General features: G+C 40.0%; 1 protein-coding gene across 1 annotated transcript; it reads left to right on the plus strand.

Moving 5' to 3' along the window:
* The first annotated feature begins 3484 nt into the window (after window positions 1-3484).
* On the plus strand, window positions 3485-18566 carry LOC105934051 (voltage-dependent calcium channel gamma-3 subunit). The gene is made up of 4 exons (XM_012873869.3): window positions 3485-4055; window positions 14628-14711; window positions 14804-14944; window positions 17167-18566. The coding sequence occupies exons 1-4, from the start codon at window positions 3845-3847 to the stop codon at window positions 17733-17735; spliced, it is 1005 nt and encodes a 334-aa protein (XP_012729323.2). The 5' UTR covers window positions 3485-3844; the 3' UTR covers window positions 17736-18566.
* Window positions 18567-20569: the final 2003 nt, after the last annotated feature.

A 20569-nucleotide genomic window follows, 5' to 3' on the forward strand; every position in this document is an offset into this window, starting at 1 on the left:
TATCCTTGGTGTTTTCAAAGATTCAATGGTAGAAATGGCTTCATCTTTAGTTTAAGAGTATTTTTATGCAAGGTATTTCACAAAGAAGGCTCCTCTGAAAACTCGGATACTGGACTGAAAATGAGGGGAGGAAAGATGCCAAAGTCCGAGGAAAACGCCAACTCATCTTCAGAAAACCTAAATGACGGTTGATCAGACCACGGTTTTATGAAAATATGGTTCCATGGAAGCAAATTATAAATAAATAATGGACGTTTTATAGTCTTTTGCACAGTACTGCATATTTCCCTCCTTTTCCGCCAACCTCAATGCATGTCAGGAAGTCAAGGTGACATATCGTTAAAACATTTACGCTTTCAAGCCAATCCCCGGAAGCATTTGGGGCTTTCTACAAACAAACGAGCAACAATAGTTTCCTGCAGGGGCCTGAGTTGACAGATCACCGTCCACCTGCGTGGTGACTGCCGGGTCTCCAGGAAACGGCAGCAGTGGATAACGTTCAAAGGACCTTACCATAAACACGTCAAGATTTACTGCAAATGTGTACCTTTTGTGCTCTGTTGATAACGAACCGAGTGTTTGTTTACTTGATTTCCTTCTCCTCTGCTGGCAAGAGTGACGTCACAAACATTTAACGATCAATAAGTCAAACACAGCAGGCGGCGGTTCAGGGGAGGAAGATTCAGAAGTGGGACTTATAACCTCATGTCTGAGCTAGTCCTGTACTTAGTCTTAAGCATGTCTCGTCTTCCAAGTTGATGCAAAAAAAGAAAAAAAAAGAAAAACGTATTCTCTCTTTCACATGTCCTCATGACCCTGTTTGCATTACAGTGGGTTAGTGCTGTGTAGGCCTTTACAGTTCTTGTGGTGGAGCTCCTCTATGCATGCCATATTTGTGGTGCTGTAGTTTTAAGACTTTTTGTTTCTTTGACGTCATCGAGGAGAAAACCTTCTGAGGTGTCCTGAATGTATCTTTCCAAGTTGTCTCTGAAAATATTCGGGCTTGAATCGGGCTTTAGTTTCCACTCAGAAACATGACCTCGGCGCTTAGAACAGTTCACAGCTGAAAAGTCTGCTTTTTTTTCAAGCGTTGTATGGAGATTATGAAACTTTCGGAGGCTAACTTAAAAACTTGACGTATACTTCTGTAAGACTTGTGTTTCGGTGTATGTGTAAATATGAGCGAGGAGTAGAAGTAGGAGTGTTTTACATGTAATCGTACACTTCTCTACTGCTCCTTACAGTCCACTCCCATTTTGTTTTTCCACTGATAGCCATTTTTTTTTCATGTTTTTGTCTTTCCCTCTCTTTCTCTTATGCACTTTCTGGCTTTAAATCTGCACTTTACTTTTGTCCATTTGTTATCCTACTTCTTTACCGCTGACATATCTACATTTGAAGGTAGAGAAAGGATCAAGACGAGATGAAGAAAAAGGGGAAGGTGGAGAGAATTACTATGCAAAAGGAAGAAGTTCATCAGGAAAAGGGAAAAAAAGACTTAAATAAATAAAAGGACAGTATAGATATGATGCATGCATCATCTTTACCTGAAGAGACAAATAAAAAACGAAACATTAAAAAATCATCATGACATTAAACCTGTAATTTGTCTGTTTTGTTTGATACCTGCAAACCCATTTGACTAAATAGTGAAACCACACCTTTAAAATGGAGACATCTGGATTACACATTGGGTTTTTATTAGAAAAATAAAAACACAATTACTGCTGTCATCAGCATTTTTCCTTATAATTAAGGAAGAGTTGAGAAAGCGGCCAAATACATTGGAGAAAAAGAAATGTAGTTTTATTTTTTTGGGGGGTTATGTGGAGAAATTTAAGGCAATCATCTAACCTGCTGTAGTTTGAACTCACTGACTTAAGCTTGGATAAACAGAAATCTGTAACTCTAAATTCTGACATGGTGGTTCTCAAATAGGGTTTTTCCACCAGTGCTTGAGCAATAAAAGGGGAATGGACATCGGGAGCAAGATGGTGCATATTGTCAACTATAGCACATCAACTGGTGCCTTTTAATACACTAATATAATTAAGTGCATTCAGAATACCAGAGTACCACTGTTCTGCTACACAGACAACTGCCTATCTCAGTCTTCCTGCAAATGGATAATATCACCAGTCGTTTTATGTGAGTATCTGTGTAAAAGTCTCAGAATCTCAAGCAGTTTATCTCGGATCGGAACCAGTGGGTCCCTTTTCATACTGCATGTGGGGATAACATTTTTATATATATATATATAATATGAATAACATGTAAAATATTTCAGCACCTAATTTCCTAGTAGTTAATAGTGTTAGTACATCCACTGACTGTAGAATTACCTGTGAAACGTTTTCACACAGCCAGAAAACTGCTTGTTGTTGCAACCAAATCCTATGGGATTCTGTGAGAGTAGAGAGTAGCAAGAGGGCGGCCAGTGACTTCAATTTTTCGGCAAAATCAGCACTTCAGTGTATTATATAGCTCAGTGGGGTGAACTGAGCGATGGCTGAGGAGAGTGAAGTAGAGAATGGGGCCAAACAGCCAATCAGTCCAAATCGTGACAGCTTTCCTGTCTGTGTTGAAGAAAAGCCTCCCCACAGCATGATTCTGCCACCACCATGCTTGAGCATGGGGGAGCTGTGTTCTCAAGTGCTCTGTGTATTTTTTCATGTTGGCCAGAAGGTTACATTTCGGTCTCATCTGGCCAGAGCATCTTACCACAGATGTTTGTACTGCCCCTACATGGCTTGTAGCAAACTTCCCACACAGCACAATTTTTTTTTTTATCTTCTTTTTTTTTTTTTTGCCGCTCTTCAATCAAAGGTCAGACTTGTGGTGGTATGTAAGATCTCACACCTTTGCTATAGATTGCTGCAACTCCTCCACATTCACCATGGACTCTGTCTGTCCTTCACAAAACACCTGGATGTATACTGAGATACAATTACACACGGGTGGACTCTATTACAGGACGTTACTTCTGAGGGCAAATCTTTGTGCTGGATTTTAAGGGTAACAGAGTAAAGGGGGTTGGATTCTAATGCATACCACACGTTTCAGATTTTTGCACTGCTGTACCTTTTGTTGGTCAGTGACAGAAACAGCCAATAAAATAAAAAGATTGTAACACGACAAAACCTGACACGGTTCTACAGATGTGAACATTCCTCCTTCAAATGACAAACAATCCATTTCATGGTTGACAAGTGAGCATTTTTCTATTTTTAAACTGGACCTGAATCCATGTGGTCTAAATTGTTTGAAACTGAGTCCAGGTTTAACAGATCTGGATGAAAGTGAAGAACTTTGAACAGTGTTCTTCACTCCCTGCTCCTTTATTTTCCGCTGTTCTCTGTACTGCTCTCCATGATGCCCAGTGCAGCTGGTCTCTGTGACCCAGCAGGCCCACTCCATCCTCCCTGATCGGACACACGCACACATCCACAGGTTCCACTCCCTGACAGGCGGGGTTATCACTCCAGGCTGGCGGTGCCCAGCTACATCAAACGCGTCCACAGACTCGCCGCTGGTGTTCTTTGGAGGACAGCCTTTACTCTCTGAACTTTCCACTTCGCTTCTGCGGGACCAGCAACAGCTCTGCTCCCGTTCTGTGCCATAATCAGACTCGGAGATCTAATTTCTGACCAAAGTTTCACGGACGCAACTTTATGTGTTTCGCGCTGCGAGCAGAGGACAATGCTCTCCAAATCCGCGCGTCCTTCATCCAAGTGGAGCCACGCCGGGATGAGACATTGGGGACCGGTTCTGATCGGCTTCTGAATCCCGAAGTGTGCGTGTTCGGGTGAAACTGCTCGGTTTGAGGAGGTTGGGACAGGCCAACATGAGAGTTTGTAACAGGGGGATGATGATGCTTCTGACCACGGCGGGGGCTTTCTGCGCATTCAGCCTCATGACCATCGCGGTGGGCACGGACTACTGGCTCTACTCCCGCGGGATGTGCCGCTCCAAGAACCTGAACGACAACGAGACCGTCCACAAAAACGAGGAGGTCCTGACCCACTCGGGACTTTGGAGAACCTGCTGCACCGAGGGTAGGACGCCGGCTCACGTTTCCACGCACAAACCAGATTAAATGATATCAGTGAGAGATGCAAGGGGAACTTTAAGAGCGCGACTTGAATCGTTGCCATGACCGCTCCATGGGGATGGTAATAAAAACACAAAAAATCCAAGAATTTTTTTTTTTACAAGCCCATAGAATAAAAATACAATAAAACCAGTTAAAAGAAAAATATATACAGGAAAGTGAAAGAAAAATGTATGCACAAGTCAAAAATAAAGTTATTTACCTCTACCTTTTGTGTCCTGTGTGCTAAATGGCATAGGGTCAGTATTTTCAGCGAAAACTTATAGATTTTGAACAAAAGATATATATATATATATATATATATATATATATATATATATATATATATATATATATATATATATATATATATATATATATATATATATATATATATATATATATATATATTGCCAGCTTTTTTCATATTTTGTTTGGCTAGATTTTAATGAGTAGGCTATTTATTCATATTCCTGCAAGTTTGCCAAAACACCCAAATAAAATTACCTGTGCAATTTTTAAATACTTTACTGAGTTAATTCTAGATCTTTTCTGATCAATATTTGAATACATATTACTCAAATTTAGTTTCGGTTTAACTATTTTGTTTTATGGAGTCATAACTGACCGTATTTGTAATTTTCAATTTATTTTATCGGACATTCAAAACAGCAATCACTAGTTTATAATTGGATAGGGGCATTTAAATTTCAAATGTAGAATAATTTTACTTCGTAGTCATTTTTAATGATGTAGTTTCTCATTGTATTGGTCATTAGTGAGTTCAAGTTTTATAGGTGCTGAGGATCCCATCAGCAACAACACACAACCTCTACTGGGTCCTTCTTGGCAGCAGATTCATTGTTTAACACCTTTGTTGTTGTTTTTTCATAAATACATCTGATTTGGGTTCCATGTTTAAAATAAACAATAATATGAATGCCTAAAATATTTATGAAACATTGTTTAATTTGATGGATAAATCTATTCTAACGATGATGGATGCCTCGGGGTTAAGAAGCTTGGCTTGCTAGCATGTTTGACTTTAGCGTAGCGCTGTCGCTAATCCAGCTAAAGCATTTTGAAAACTCAAATTCTTGTTCTGTCACAGAAGCTTTTAAAAGCAACAGTCTCTCTACTGCTCTTGATGTATCCCCAGTTCAAATATTCCTTTAATTACACCCTACATAACCACATCTGCCTTCCTGTTCTCACCGTACATAGAGAATGGGGATTAGCTTACTATTGATTGAACCTGTCGCGATCTCTAGGTGTTTGAGTTTTTGGGTTTCTTTATTTTTTTTTTTTTTTCCTGTTTATGCTTTTCTATTTCCTCCCATTTTAATTCATATCTTTTTAGGTTATGTTCTTAGTGCATTCTATGTACATTTTGTATTATTTCTGTTAGATTCTTCCTATGCAGTTCCCTTCAGATCCTGTTCATTGCACTCCTCTTCTCAGCTCATCTGCCTTCATGAGCCTCAGCTGTTCTTCATCTCCTCCTGATTACCTTCACCTGTTGCTGCCCTGCCTTACACCAAATGTTCCTCTGTATTTAAGCTCCCTGGCTTTTTGTCCCTTGTTGCTGGTTTCTGCCCGCTCCCTGTTGCTGTGCCGAACTTTCCGTTGCCTCTGTTCTCTGCCTAATTCCTTGTCCCGCTGTTTGTCAATTTCTCCAAGCTCTGTCCAGTTCCTGTGCTTCTTTGTGTGACACTATTTTTTTTTCCCAAGTTTTCTTTTTATTATTGGAAACATTTTGTTTTTGTATGAAATCCTACCTCATCAGTTTGGGAAGATTTCAGAAAAGAGGATGGTTCTGTCACGATTAGGTTCAAGGAGGACACAAGTGGGGAGTGTGGGAGTGACAAAAATAAGTCTAATATCCTATCTTAAAATTCAAAGAGTTTTATTGGTTAATATTTAATGCTCTTCAAATTCCTTTTTATAGAGTACATTTTAAAAAGCGGGCTTAGTGTAATCTTCCAAGGATTTTTTTTCAACAGATAATAATTGGTGCTCAATGATATATCATGTTTTCTCTCTAAATGTATACATTTGCATAAATAAGTAAATAATTAGATTTAAATAGCCTAAAGGGGAGTAAGAACCTATCATGGACAGAACAGCTTATATCTAATGATAATTAAGACTAATTTCTGTCTTTATTATTAACAAAATACCAGTTAAACATTTACACACACTGTAAACGTGAAGCTTCTCCTGAGATGTGTCTTCCAACTACAAATAAGCTTTCACATTTATTAGTTCCCCATTCTAAAGGCAAAAAAGTCTTTAGATAAATCGGATGTCGTTTGATTGCAAATCTTTATATTGACTGAAAACCAGGTTTTTGATGTATTAAAAGATTAAGTGTTTCTCTGCACTGCATCCTGTATTTTATTTTAGATTGATTTATTTTTCATTGAGGGGAATCAGTTTTTTAAGGATTTTTCTTGCACAAGGAAATGGCACAGAAACTGAGCACAGGGTCAAGAACTGATGGAAGTAAAAAAAATTTAAGTATTAATTGCCGTTTAATGGCAGCATTTCTCCTCCTATTCTCCATTGTCCTCCTAAATGCTTTTCTAATTTTCCGGATAAAGTTTAAACGCTGACTCTCTTTCATCCTGCTGATCTGCCTAGTCCCTCCCTCTCTCTGCTCCAAAGTGGTTTAATGGAGAGGCAACTACGCATGTAAAAACATCAATGACTTTTACAACATTGTGTGTGACAGTATGTTTGTGTGCCAGTCTGAGTCAATAAAAGCCACAAACAGGATAATCTGTAGCTGAGAGTTAAAGTTTTCATTAGTTTACATGTCTTTGTTTGAAATAGTCTGACTTTGCCACACATAACACGCTTAGAATCTTATATATCACCGCAAAAACCACAAATTTAAAAACAATCATTAAAATCAATACAGGGAGATAGAAAAGGTGCACAAGGAGTATGCATGTTCTCTCTGTCCATGCACAGGTTCTCTTCGGGTACTCCGCCTTCCACCAACAGGCCAAAACACGACTGTTCAGTTAATTTGCAGTTTCCAAATTGGCCTCAGGTGTGTGTGCGCGAGTGTGCATTGTTGTTTTGTATCTCTATGTTGCCGTTTAATGGACTGAAAACCTGCCCAGAGTGTGCCCCGCCTCTTGTCCAATTACTGCTGGAGATAGGTGCCTGCCCCCATATCCTAGAAAGGTTAAACAATTATAGATAATGGATGGATGATTAAATCAGGTGCTCAGAGACATGGTTTTTGCAAAGGTTAAGCAAATAGACATACACCACCTTGAGAAGATCCTTAAGCCCATTAAACTCTTTCACATTTTTTACTTTACAGAAACCAACTATGATGGGTTTTATTGGGATTGGATGCTACAGACCCACACAAATGTTGCAGAAGAAGTACATTCAATACTTTTTTTAAAGTGTCAAATATTTGATTCATCCTCCATCGGTCTGATGCCTCTAAATAAAATCCAGTGGACTAATGGCCTTCAGAAGTCTCTAATTAACAAAAGAGTCCACCTATTAGAATTCCAAAAAAAGTAAAAAACAAAACAACTGGGCTTGTTTTCCGTAGTTTGAAGACGTTTCGCTTCCTATCCAGGGAGCTTTCTCAATTCAAAAAGTCTGGAGTAATGTGGAGCATCAAGCTTTATACTACTGCCCAACAAGGGCCTTGTAATGGCTTAGATAACATGCAAATTCAACAGAACCAGGTCCACCCCCTTAGTAAGGGGAAGTCGTTAAAGTCATTAAAGTCTAAGTCACCTATTAGAAGTTATTCCGCATAATAAATCCATCTGTTCTCTGAAGGCCACAGAGATGCATGAACGGACAGCATCATCAAAACCTAGAAACATAGCAAACAGGTCAGGGATTGAGTTGGAGATTTCATGGACATCATCTGGAAAAGGAGAGTATGACAGAACTGCATACCTAGCAAGACATGGCCGTCCACCTAATCTGATAGGCTGTGGTAACTCTGGAGGAGTTGTTGAGAACAGCAACACAGAAGGGAGAATATGGTGACTGGACAACCTGTCTATAAAGGACAATTTGAAGAAAGTTATTGTTGAAAGAAACCAAAAAGACGTCCTTTTCAAAGTTTGCCACAAGCCATAAGGGACACAGCCAACATACATCCAAAAATCCTGTGTTTGAAGGAAAATTAATTACATTTCACCTTGAACTCACCACTCCCACGTGTCATGTTGGCAGCATCATGCTGTGGGAAGGCTTGATTGATGGTCCTTAAATGCGTGAACATCCAGGGAGAAAACCTGTTAGCGGCTAGTAAATACCCTATTCTTTGGGATAGAGGTTTCATCCTCCTGGGCCCAGTTTCAGAAAGAATTACCAATCTACCCTGTGTAGAAAGCATCTACTCTGACTAGTTCTACCTCACTCTGTCACGCTTTCTAACGTGAAAGAATCCCCCATCAATGAAACGCAGATAATGCGATTCACCATTAACCTGACAACAGCCAGATGCATGTCTCGCTCCGCCTAGCTCCACTCACATACATCTGGGACATCGCCCATTGAAAGTGATTTCCCCAACCAAATTTATGGTCTGGCCAATCAGGACGCAGGGCGGGTGTTTCCTGGATGTGACGTAGCGGAGAACATAGACATAATATAAGAGTAGACGCGTCGTTAGGCGGGTTCTGCCTATGCTGCGATGCGTCAGAGCGTCCGCCATCTTAAATGTGGCAAATCTGCAGTTACTCAGTCACTTAAACAGTATCAGAGGGACTTTAATCTCTGAATATACTTTGTATTCGTAGTATTTTTTTTGTAATATTACAAGTTTATTTTCGTATCCCTTTAGCTTAATTCTCCTGAATTTATTCTCGTAAAGAATAAAAATATTTAAAATAATCTAACCTGGCCCTATTACTCCAGGAGTGAAATAATTCTGCAAACTGTGACTATTCTGGAAATTTTCCCCCTTAATTCTCATAATATGATGTTTTTATCATAACATTATCACTTTTGTGTTTGTTTGTTTATTTTTACTTTATTCACCTAGGACTTTTTTTTCCTCATGTTATTAATTTTACCTCTTTAATACTCACCCAAAAAGTCTGTTCCTAAAGGTTCACATGTGACACGGTTTTATGAAATAATGAAGACCACAATGTTAGATTTAGCAAATTGATCCTTATATTCATAACACATACACACAAATATATATATATATATATATATATATATATATATATATATATATATATATATATATATGTGTGTGTGTGTATTTATTGCAGCACAGGAATGAGGCATCTTCTCTTCTTCTCTGATCCACGTTCACAATAACAGAACTCAACTTTTTTCTGCCACATACAATATGGCGGTGACGTTAACGTGCGAACCTGCGCTCTATGACGCGTCTACGTATATATGTCTGTGGCGGAGAAGCGACCGTGAGATTCCAACAACAATGGCGGCATGCATCGAGGAAGCAAGCGTTAGCATTTATGCTGCTATTTCTTCTGTGTTGTCCAATCTACCTAATATTGTTTCATTAAAAGAACATTAGAGAACGCCTCTGAGGGCTTTTGTTGGTGGAAACCATGTTTTCGCCCTTCTCCCGACCGCATTTGGCAAGCGGTTAGCCGCTAACAAGCGGTTAGCCGCTAACCGTTAGCGGTTAGCGCGAACCATATTAGGAGGCCTTTAGTCCTCAACGCGGTCGGCCCAGGATCGACTCCGACCCGCGGCGCTTTGCCGCCTGTCTTCCCCCTCTTCCTGTCAGCTCACTGTCAATAAAACGTCGCTCTCATCAGCGTCACGGGTTAGCTTCGGTGTGAGTGGTTGAAATAGCACGTCGATAAAGATGACAGACAAGTGGCTTATCCAATCATATGCAAGAATTTTTGATAAGGCCCAGCCTTCAATAAAGGGAATTCCTATGGAGAGGTCCCAGATGTATGTGAGTGGAGCTAGGCGGAGCGAGACATGCATCTGGCTGTTGTCAGGTTAATTCACCATGGCAACGTCGGGAAATGAGAAGCCTCGATGTGCGTGTTTCCCACAAGTGAAATTAAAAACCTTTAATGAAGGCATGTGGAGAATATTAAACTGTAATTAACAAAAAGAAACAATGTTGTTGCTGCCGAAAAAAGCGAATTAAAGGCAGATAATTGCTGAAGAAGTGAATGCATGAGTGATATGAGTGTTATTTTATGGTGAATTAAAGCTTTATTCTCACACTGCACTTATTCACCACCCAAAAAAAAGGGTGGGGACATTTATTACGTGTCTAGGTGCAACCCGACAGGTATAAAAGGGACGTGGCAGCAAACCAAGTTGAAGTAGGAAAATATAGTTTAATCAGGCAAGGTCCAGGTATAAGTTACTCTAATGTTTAACCTTAATCAACTAAAGCATTAAAATTAATAGATATGTTGAATATTGCCAATTTGGGTATATTCAACATATGTTTTTAATGCTGGGATGGTGTGAGTTATTGAAATAACACTGAGATGTTCATTCATCTTTTTGCCAGCATTTGGCTTCATGCATTCTTCTAAAAAATTAGTTAACTGATTTTCTTGTAGGTGTATAATTTGTGCAATCAGCCACATTTATACTTTACATTGAAATAACGGTGGCGTTATTTAAGTGAACATATGTGCTGTGGCTCTAACGATGTTGGGGAGGAAGAAACCCTCAAACAAAGGAAGGAATGTGAGCGCCATGCAGCCTATTAAACTTAAAATAGATGAATGGAAGATTAGAGATGGAAGAGTCAAAATTTGATGCAAAATAAATTATTGCTTTCATTCTGTGTAGTTATTTTATTAATCTTGTGGTTCTCTGACTATGGAACACCTTTAAACTCGACCATAACTGAGTGCAACAGTAACATTCCTGACAGTGCGACATGCAGCTGCCTCTGAAAGATTTTCTGCTTCATCTACGTTATTAAAAAGCTGCAGTGGATATAAAAACAAAGTGCAGCACAAAGAAGTTGTTCAGAACTTAGAGCGTCCCATCATTGTGTTAGAAAAGCCTTGTGGGGGCTGAGAATATTAAGATAAATCATTGACAATGCTGAAAAAGTGAAAAAATGAATAAATGATAAGACGTTTAATCGTGGTCTGATCAGCCTCCAGCATACAGACTCCTCCACAAAAGGACACGCCCTTTTGGACCTTTCCTTGTGCAGATTCCAGCTAAAAAGAAGAAAAAAACTCAGGCTTAGCCCAAACAACCTTGCCTCCAAGCAGGGTTATTTCACAGAGTATTTTGTTGTCATAATTTGACAGGAGTAACAACTTCCGAGCTTTCTGAAACGGAAAAGTCAGGGTATGCAGGAATTTACCCAAGAAATTACTCTGGATATCCACTAACCCAGCTTTCTGAAACGGAACCCTGAAGGACAACAATGCTAAACGTACCGTATTAGAATTTGAGCATCACGCATTATTAATCTGGCTGGCCAGGTTAATAAATGCATGCCACACTTATGAGACATCAAACCGTGTCTTATTTTCTTTTCTCTTCACAATCATAGGCTCATTTTTGTTTGTCTAGAACTATTCAGTTAAGTACATTAAAGGTTCTTTGTTGTAACGTCACATAAAAAGTAAGAAAAAAGTTAAATACAGCGTATCTGATTTGATCGCTGTGGCTAAGTTGTATCAACCAAAATAAGTTGTGTTTTAGTGACCATGAACAGCAACCCTTAGATGGGGGATGGCAGATGGGGACAAGTTTATCAATATATTACTGTGTGTGTAAATGCTGACGGGCACAGCAGGACTCGCTGGCAGCAGGAAGCATGAGCTCAGCTCAGCTTTCATTTTTGTGTTGGTTCACGTCATCACACAACAGCGAGTGGGAAGTTTGCCTGTCAACGCACATGTTCATTCATCAAATTTGTGGACAAAAGCTGTGAAAAAGATCCAAGCAGGGAATATACAACAATGTGCAAAAGCTTCCATCCATGATCTATCCCCGCTTATCAGTGCAGAGTAGAGGGATCGCTGGTGGCTATCTCCAGCGGTCATTAGGCTAGTTGCGATGCACACACTGGACAGCATGCTAGTCTGTCACAGGACAACACAGAATCCATGCACACACACTTAAAGACGATTTGGAAGTGACCAGTAAAACTAAGTCACATTTTTGGACCGTTGGAGGAAGCTGGTGTACCCAGAGAGAACCATAGAGAACATGCAAACTCCATGATGGGGATTTGAATCCTTTTGACCTTCTTGTTGCAAGGCAACAGTGCATTCCACTGCTCCAATGTGCAGCTGCAGAAGCTTTACGAGATCCCTCATTCCATTCACATTTTCTCCCCTATCATGTGTTCTCTGAAAATGGTCTTGACCTACAGTTCTTGTGCACCAGGAGGTTGTTTGAACTTTTTTCTGTGTACCCTGGATACTTTTTCACAAATCTTCTGCCCGTTAATGCAGCTTCACTCTGACCTACCTTGCTGTGAGAAAGTAGACGCCCAGTTTCAGATTTCTTCTAGTTCTGTGTTTCTGTACAAGTTCAATCAATATCAGACAAAGAGTACATGTAATCCATGACAGATATTTAATTGCTCCACAGTATTTCAACACATTCGTGGAGCCTTAGATGTGATAATAACAGAATATCTCCCTTTTCGTCTCACCTTAAATCTAATATCTGTCTAAAATCTGCAGAAAGGTTAGTTGTGCTTAGTAGCAACGGGGCGGCTCAGTGGACCTTTTGCAGACTCACACAGGCTTTAAAGAAATGCATCCAACAGTCCTTGTGCCCGAGCAATGGTGAAAGCCACAAAGTAGCATTGAGATGGGGACCACATAATTGGATTACCATATTTTTCGGACTATAAGGCGCACCGGATTATAAGGCGCATTACATGTTCTTCACAGGTGTGTCATATCACTCCACCCCTCTGGTAGGGTGACCAAATGTCCCCGAATTCCAGAGACAGACCCCGTTTTGGAAAACCTGTCCCTGACGAAAGTTGTCCCCGGAAATGTCACAAATTTCAGTGTATCATGATGGAGTAAAAACGTTTAGTGCAACAAGAGGTATTTACCCGGTCCTGCCACTCTCCCGACGTAGTAGAGAGGTTTGTCGAACGCACCTTTCCCGCCCCCCGTTGGCGTTGCAGTACAGACAAAACAAACCAATCCCCAGGCAGAGATTCACGTCCCCAGTTTTCATTACAGAAATAAAATCTGGTCCCCTTAAGAGGGAAATAAACTGGCTGCCTAACGAAAGCGGCGCAGCTTACAGGCGTGTTTTAAAAGCGCAAATTTACACCAGACGCTGCAAAGTACGCAGCTGCGTGATCCTGTGGAGAGAACTTTCGTCATGGGGAAGTAATTAAAGAAAGATAAATTATCAGTAATATGTTGATCACCTGAAAGTCTGTGTCTTGACCATATCTGATTAGAAATCGCATATTTTTGTTTGTTAGCTTGTCACAACAACATCATCCTTAACGCTTTATTTTTGATGACTCTTATTTTGGGAGACTTCCGGAAGTGAACTTTGACACAGGATGTTTTCCCGTTTATTCCCTGCCAAACAGAAGCAAATATGTGTCTGAAATTAGAACTTCAGTATAATTCAGCCATCGCGTAGCGCTATGTTTCTGGAGTACATTTATTGACTGATTAAAATGAAAAGTTAACCCAAGCGTAGGACGCGCGTATGCTGCTTCGCTGCGCTTACGCATCGCAACTCGTCCGGTGTATTTCCTCCTTAACACAGCCCTCTCCTGAGAGGGAGAGCTATCCGTCTCTGTCGGGAGGACAGAGTAGTTGGACAACACTGCTCTGTTTGTAACATATGTAAACGTAACTTTTATACTGAATTAACTTACTTGGTTTATTGTTGCTAGCTCGTACTCCGGGAGCAGGGGGCCTTTACATGAATGCACTTCTAGTTTAGACATTACAGTCAGGCAGTCTTGTAGACAGCTCAGGGATCCAATCAGGTAGTGACACAGTGTACCGTAATGCTCCAAATATCCATTGAGCGTAGTGGCTTCATTGCTAACCAAAGTCGTTATAACAGATTTTTGAGCGCATTGTACCACATAAAATCGGTCAGTAAGTACAACTTTAATCATATACAAGGTGCATGGGATTATAAGGCATACCATCAATTTTTTGTAAAAAGTTTAAGGATTTTAAGGACGCCTTATAGTCTGAAAAATACGGTACATATTTTCAGATTGCCAAATTATAAGGTGCACTGCCATTTTAAGGATTTTAAGTACGCTTTGTCACACTTTACAAACTTGAGGTCACATTTTCATTGTTTTGTTTTTTTTTAACCAAGAAACTTACTTGCTTTAAGAAGTCATTTCTGTTTTTATCTTGCCTCTAACTTAAGTGTTTCCTGTAAGTAAAATAATGAATTTTGCACCAATGGCAGATACGGTGATGTACACAATGGCTGTCTTGCAACAGTTTAAAAATCAGGAAAGGTACAGTAAGGATCTCCTTTAGCTCGAGCCAGCATGTAAGAGAGTGTATGTGTCACAAACATAGTCCATTTCCTTGTTTTTCAGGAATATTTCAAGGTGTCTGTAAAGACATTGATCACTTCCCTGACGATGCAGACTACGAGCAGGATGCTGCAGAGTATTTACTACGTGAGTAGCAGATGAGCATATCTAGGAGAGAGATCTATTTCTTCAAGTGGTAGATTCAAAGGCTCTAAATACCCCCAAATGTCTGTCTCCAGGAGCAGTTCGAGCATCCAGCCTCTTCCCAATCCTCAGCGTGGGACTCCTCTTTCTTGGGGGTTTGTGTGTAGCTGCCAGCGAGTTCTACAAGTCCCGCTACAATGTCATCCTCACTGCTGGTATTCTCTTTGTCTCTGCAGGTCAGACACAAACCGATTTTTTTCACTTTCATCCTACTAAACCTTTTTAATATTGTAGAAATAAAGCCTCGGCTAAGGCTAATGAGCGGCCTGTTTGGCTGGACAAAAAATGTTTTGGCTGCTCTTAAGTTTCCTCTTTTGGTTTTGTTGAGCTAATAAGCAAAGTGCCGTTGTGAATTTGTATCTTGTAGCTTTTTGAGTGACTTTATGTACTTTTAGTCATTCCGAAGTCACATTTCAACCACAAACTTTGACAGACCAGCACAAATTAAAGCATAAGTGCACGTCTTTTGAGTGGGAAAAAAAATTATTGTCAATCTCTTAATAAATAGAATCTGAGTAGTGTGGCATCTGAATATTATGGTTCTGTATTCAGCCCCATTGAGTCAATGGGACTGAATACAGAACCGGTTGTCTGCAAATACAGAAACAAGTCTTTTGGGATATGTTTCTACCAGCTTTGCACACAGAGACTGAAGATGTTGTCCACCGTTCTTTTCAAAATAGCTTAAGCCCCATCAGACTCGGTGAAGATCATGTGTAAGCATTAATTTTCAAGTCTTGCTTCAGGTTCTCAAAAGGATTTTGATCTTGGCTGTAGCCAGAAAATTGTAAAAGATAAATATGCTAGATCCAAACCACTTCTTTGTGGCTCCTTCTGGGTTTTTGTAATCACAACTCCAGTCTGTAGCTAAGTATACCATTTTTAATAACTGTACAGTATTTTTTTCTTCTGTTTGAAACTCTTTCCTTTACTTGCTGCTTTTGCATATGAATTTCCCCCTTGTGGTGACAATAAAGTGTTATTCTATTTTATTCTTCCATGATTCACTTCTGCATTTAACCCATCCCCTTGGGGAGCAGTGAGCTGCCACTGTGCAGCGCCCAGGGATCAGTCGGGGGTTAACGGTCTTGCTTAGGGACCCAGAGTGGCAGTCTGTGGGAGTTGAGCTCAGAACCTCCAAGACCCAAGTGCAATGTTCTAACCACTAGGCCACCACTCCACCCATGTAGCAAAAGACTCCATATAGTCTTTTACTTGTAAACTCAACCGGCTCCACTTTGCTTTTCATCAACCAGTTACCTGCCTGAATCTTTCCCTCTGCTCCAGATCGACATGGAGTCGGTGCAGCGAGCAGCAAAAATAGAACGGGCGCGTATTTTAGAGAAGCGGCGAGCGCCGGCGCATCAGGGGAGCACCAGGTAGAAGCGTTCTGACTGAGTAAAGTTACTGCAGTCAGCTGCGAAGGCGCTTCCACGTTCAGTGGAATCTCAGGGTTGGTGTCTGCAGCACTCTGCTTCCTAAGGGATGGGTTAAACGCAAAGACTAATTTCCCCTCTTTGGGACTATAAATGGAAATATCTATTTATTTACTTAGTTTATTCCTCCAGGCTGTAAATCTGTTGAACACTTAACAGTCAGTGTGCCCAGATCAATACCATGCTTATTTGCACCAATCCAAACATGTCTTCCTATTTATAAAAGCACGGTGTGTGTGTATATACACACTATACACACACACACACACACACATATATATATATATATATGTGTGTATATATATAAATATATATATATATATATATATATATATATATATATATATATACATACACTCTCTTGCTATCTATCTATCTATCTATATATATATATATATATATATATATATATATATATATATATATATATATATATATATATATATGTGTATGTGTGTGTGTGTGTGTTTGTGTGTGTGTGTGTACACCCAGAGGTGGATTGTGACTAGTTACATTTATTTAGTTACATTTTGAACCAAATTTACTTTTGGGAGTAGTTTTACTGCACTAATTTATCTTCAGTCACATTATTAAGAAATATCGCTGGCAGCTCTACCCACCTCGAGTAATTTCATTGAATAAAAAACACAATTGATTTAACCTAAAATGCATCAGAGAGACGCACCTAAAGTTTACATCAAAGTGAGACTTCTTGTTTGTACACTAGCTTTGTTATTTTAGTAGTATTTTCTATCTGCTGAGCTCATTGAGCCTTTTAGGGGTCAAGTGAACATACAGTAAACAGTAGATATTTTCTTTGGAAGTACTGTCCACTGTTCTAAATGACGTTTTATGTTAAAAAAAAGGTGATTTAGAAAAGTGTTTCTTCTTTTCCCTGAATTTGTTGCTTTAACTTGCAAAAACATTAAACCCCTTTGTTCTGTCTCTGTCCCCTTGTGCAGGTCTCAGTAACATAATTGGCATCATTGTGTACATATCGGCCAACTCAGGGGACCCCAGTCAGAGTGACAACAAGAAGAGCTACTCCTACGGCTGGTCATTCTATTTCGGGGCCCTGTCGTTTGTGCTGGCTGAGATGGTGGGCGTCCTAGCAGTGCACGTGTTTATAGAAAAGCACAGGCAGCTTCGCACCAAAGGCCGACCCTCACTCATGAAGCCTCCCATCTCCCGAATCCCATCATCGTACCGCAACCGCTACTACCAGAACCGCAGCCGACGCTACAGCTACAGGAGCAACCACAGCATGGCAGACTCCACCACACACGGCTACCAGCCGTCGTCGGTACGCGACCAGGAGCCCTGCGTGTCGGCTGAGCCTAAGGTCGCCGCCATGGCTGGTTTGTCTACGCCGGTGACGATGGGATCTGAGTTTTTGCTGTACGCCTTAACCTCTCCTCTGAAGGAGAGCAAGATTGACATGGCTGTGGAGGACTTAACAACCGCAGCCACTCTCAACACGGACATGCTGCCGGGAAACTGCGCGTCCAATCGAAGAACCACGCCGGTCTGAGAGGAGCCAAACTGGAGAGGCTGGATAAGGAATAAAAAAAAAAAAGACAGTCCTTTCAAAGTCCTCTTCACGGCTCGATAAGAGTGCAGACTTTTTTTTTATGTCCTGTTGATCAAATAACCAGTCAACAAAAACGCAGTTTTACGTCCAGTCACTTTTTTTTGTTTTTGTTTATGGTGTTGCTAGGGTACATTTGATATACTGCTGAAACAAATTTATTTACATACCATACCCCATACCATACCAATTTTATTTATGAAGCACTTTAAAGACAAACAGGACCAAAGTGCTGTACACAATCATAAAACACAGATGATCACTCATAAAACATGAGCAAAATGGTATATAAAATTGGTAATAGAATTAAAATGCAGTAAAACAAAGTCGACATCTCAGATTGTGTTGAAAGTCGAGGAAAAGAGATGGGTCTTAAGAAGGGATTTAAAATCAGAAACAGAAGAGGCTTTCCGCTTCGTCTTCGGGACCCTCAGTAACAACTGGTGAGCTGATCTAAGGGAACGGGAGGGTGTGTAGGGATGTGGCAGCTCAGACAGGTAAGGTGGAGCTAGGCCATTTAGAGCTTTAAAAGCAACTAAAAGGATTTTTAAATGAACTGGCAGCCAATGTAGCGAGGCTAAAACAGGGGAAATATGCTCAAAGTTTTTTGTACCTGTTAAGAGAAGTGCAGCAGCATTTTATACCCTCTGAAGCTGGGAAATGCACAAATCACAGGCTCCCTTATAAAGTGCATTACAGTAATCTAACCGAGTACTTACAAAGGCATGGATTACTGTTTCAAAATGCTGATTTGAAAGAATAGGCTTTATATAGAAGGACACATAACCACATTTCTCACCTCCTGACATTAAGTTTGACTCAATCCAATCCAATTTTGTTTATAAATTGCCAATTCACAACAAATGTGATCTCAATGCACTTTTCAAAGTCACTTCAATCAAATCATACAGCCAGATTGGTCAAAAAAATTTCTAAGTAAGCCCAGCAGATTGCATCGAGTCATTGATTTGTAGCATTTGCTTCCCCTTGACGCACAGGTGGCCACAGTGGACATTTGCCTGCATTGTGTCGTTGACCTTCCAGCAATCCCTCATGCTGAGCATGCATGTAGCGATGGTGGAGAGGAAAACTCCCCTTTAGGTTGAAACGTCCAGCAGAACCAGGCTCAGTCTGAACAGCCGTCTGCCACGACTGAATGGGGATTTGAGAAGACAGAGCAGAGACACAAAATAACACAGAAGCACTGATCCAGGAGTACTTTCTATATCAGAGAGGATAATAGTAGACTAGCTCCATAGAAAGACAGCTAATCAGATAGTGAGAGAGATTTCTTCTATGCCTTTCTTTAATGTTCAGAAGTGTACCAAGATTACCATGTCATTAAACATTATAAGAAAGCCCAGATGATGAATTAACTTTGTAAGCGTCGTTTACAACTTTTTAGCTCAATGGAGAATCGCCTGGGGATGTATTTTAGGGACAGAACTCAAACAAATAGCTTCCTTGAAGAACATAATTGAAAATGAAAGAAATCAGTCAAGATATTAGGAAGAAATTCATGTCTGGGTCATCCTTTGGTGCAACTTACAGTTGTCCAAAGATGCTCGATATCCACAGTTATATCCAAGTATAAATACTATTTAGATTTACAGCCACCCTATAATTCAGGAAGGAGACGGGTTCTGATCAGAGATTAACCTGGTTGGGTGCATACGTATCAACACCAGGACAAAAAAAAAAGATTTTGTAGACCTAAATCTGGTAATAGAGTTTCATTTTCCAGTGTGAAACAAATTCTGCTTCAACATGGGCTGAAAGGAGAAGAAAAAAAAGCATTGCTGCCAAAGCAACATCAAAATTTGAAGACCTGTCCTGTGTGGCAATTAAACAAATATTTAAGTGTTTGGCTATGATGACCATCGTTACATTTGGGGATAAAAGGGTAAAAGTCTGAGAACAAAATCCCAGCTGTGAAGTACAGAGTTGTTGTGGAAGGCTTTAGCTGCTGGAGGAACTGGTACGCCACATCAAATAGACAACGTCATGATGAAGCAACATTACGTACGTGGAAGTTAAATCAAGACATCAACCAGGAAGTTAAGGCTTGGGCAGAAATTAGTCGTCCAAATGGACTTTAACTATACCCCCACATTAGCTAGAAACTGGGTTAAGGAAAGCAAAACTTACATTTTCTCATTAAATGTATGAGCAGAGCTGAGAAGGCTGAGCAGGGGGACAAACAAACCTGATTTAGGAAGGCCATGTCGTTCAGGAGGAATGGGCCCAAATCCCAGCAAACTATTGTGCAAAGCTTCCTAAAGTAGCTGACTCAAGGAAAACAGATTCCTCCACCTAATACTACTTTGCAAACATAATGGTTTTAATAAGGTTATGAAATATTGCTAATTCTAACTGATCCAAAACAGGAAAAGCTTTCTCTTATTTAAAGCCAGACAGTGAGGACAATAAATGGTTTTGTGTCTTATTGTAAAGCTTATTTCTCTGCTTTTGAATGTGACTGTAGTTTGGTTGCACATGAATGTTTTTTTTTTAATGTTCAGAGACAGAAAGGATGAGCTGTTCAACAAATGAAAATAAATATTTACCATCTGGTTAAAACAAAAAAGCAAAAGGAAAAAGTAGTCAAAGCAACAAATGGAGGTACCTCCTATTAAGAAGTACTGCTATGCAAATTATGCTTTACCTGTCAACAAATTCAATTCTAACTAACTCATGAGATGTCATTTCTATTTCTTCACAACTTAGAGAGCTGGAAGTTATGTTACCGGTTTAGATGAGGACTAATTAAAGCAAAC

This window comes from Fundulus heteroclitus, chromosome 5 (assembly GCF_011125445.2).
Source record: "Fundulus heteroclitus isolate FHET01 chromosome 5, MU-UCD_Fhet_4.1, whole genome shotgun sequence".
In the NCBI taxonomy this organism is placed as follows: domain Eukaryota; kingdom Metazoa; phylum Chordata; class Actinopteri; order Cyprinodontiformes; family Fundulidae; genus Fundulus; species Fundulus heteroclitus.

Excerpts from the sequence above, each read along its gene's own strand:
- LOC105934051 (XM_012873869.3), top strand. The coding sequence starts at position 3,845 with ATGAGAGTTTGTAACAGGGGGATGATGATGCTTCTGACCACGGCGGGG. Across the intron at positions 4,056-14,627 it reads GAGAACCTGCTGCACCGAGG|GAATATTTCAAGGTGTCTGT; the intron begins GTAGGACGCCGG and ends CTTGTTTTTCAG. Across the intron at positions 14,712-14,803 it reads TGCTGCAGAGTATTTACTAC|GAGCAGTTCGAGCATCCAGC; the intron begins GTGAGTAGCAGA and ends GTCTGTCTCCAG.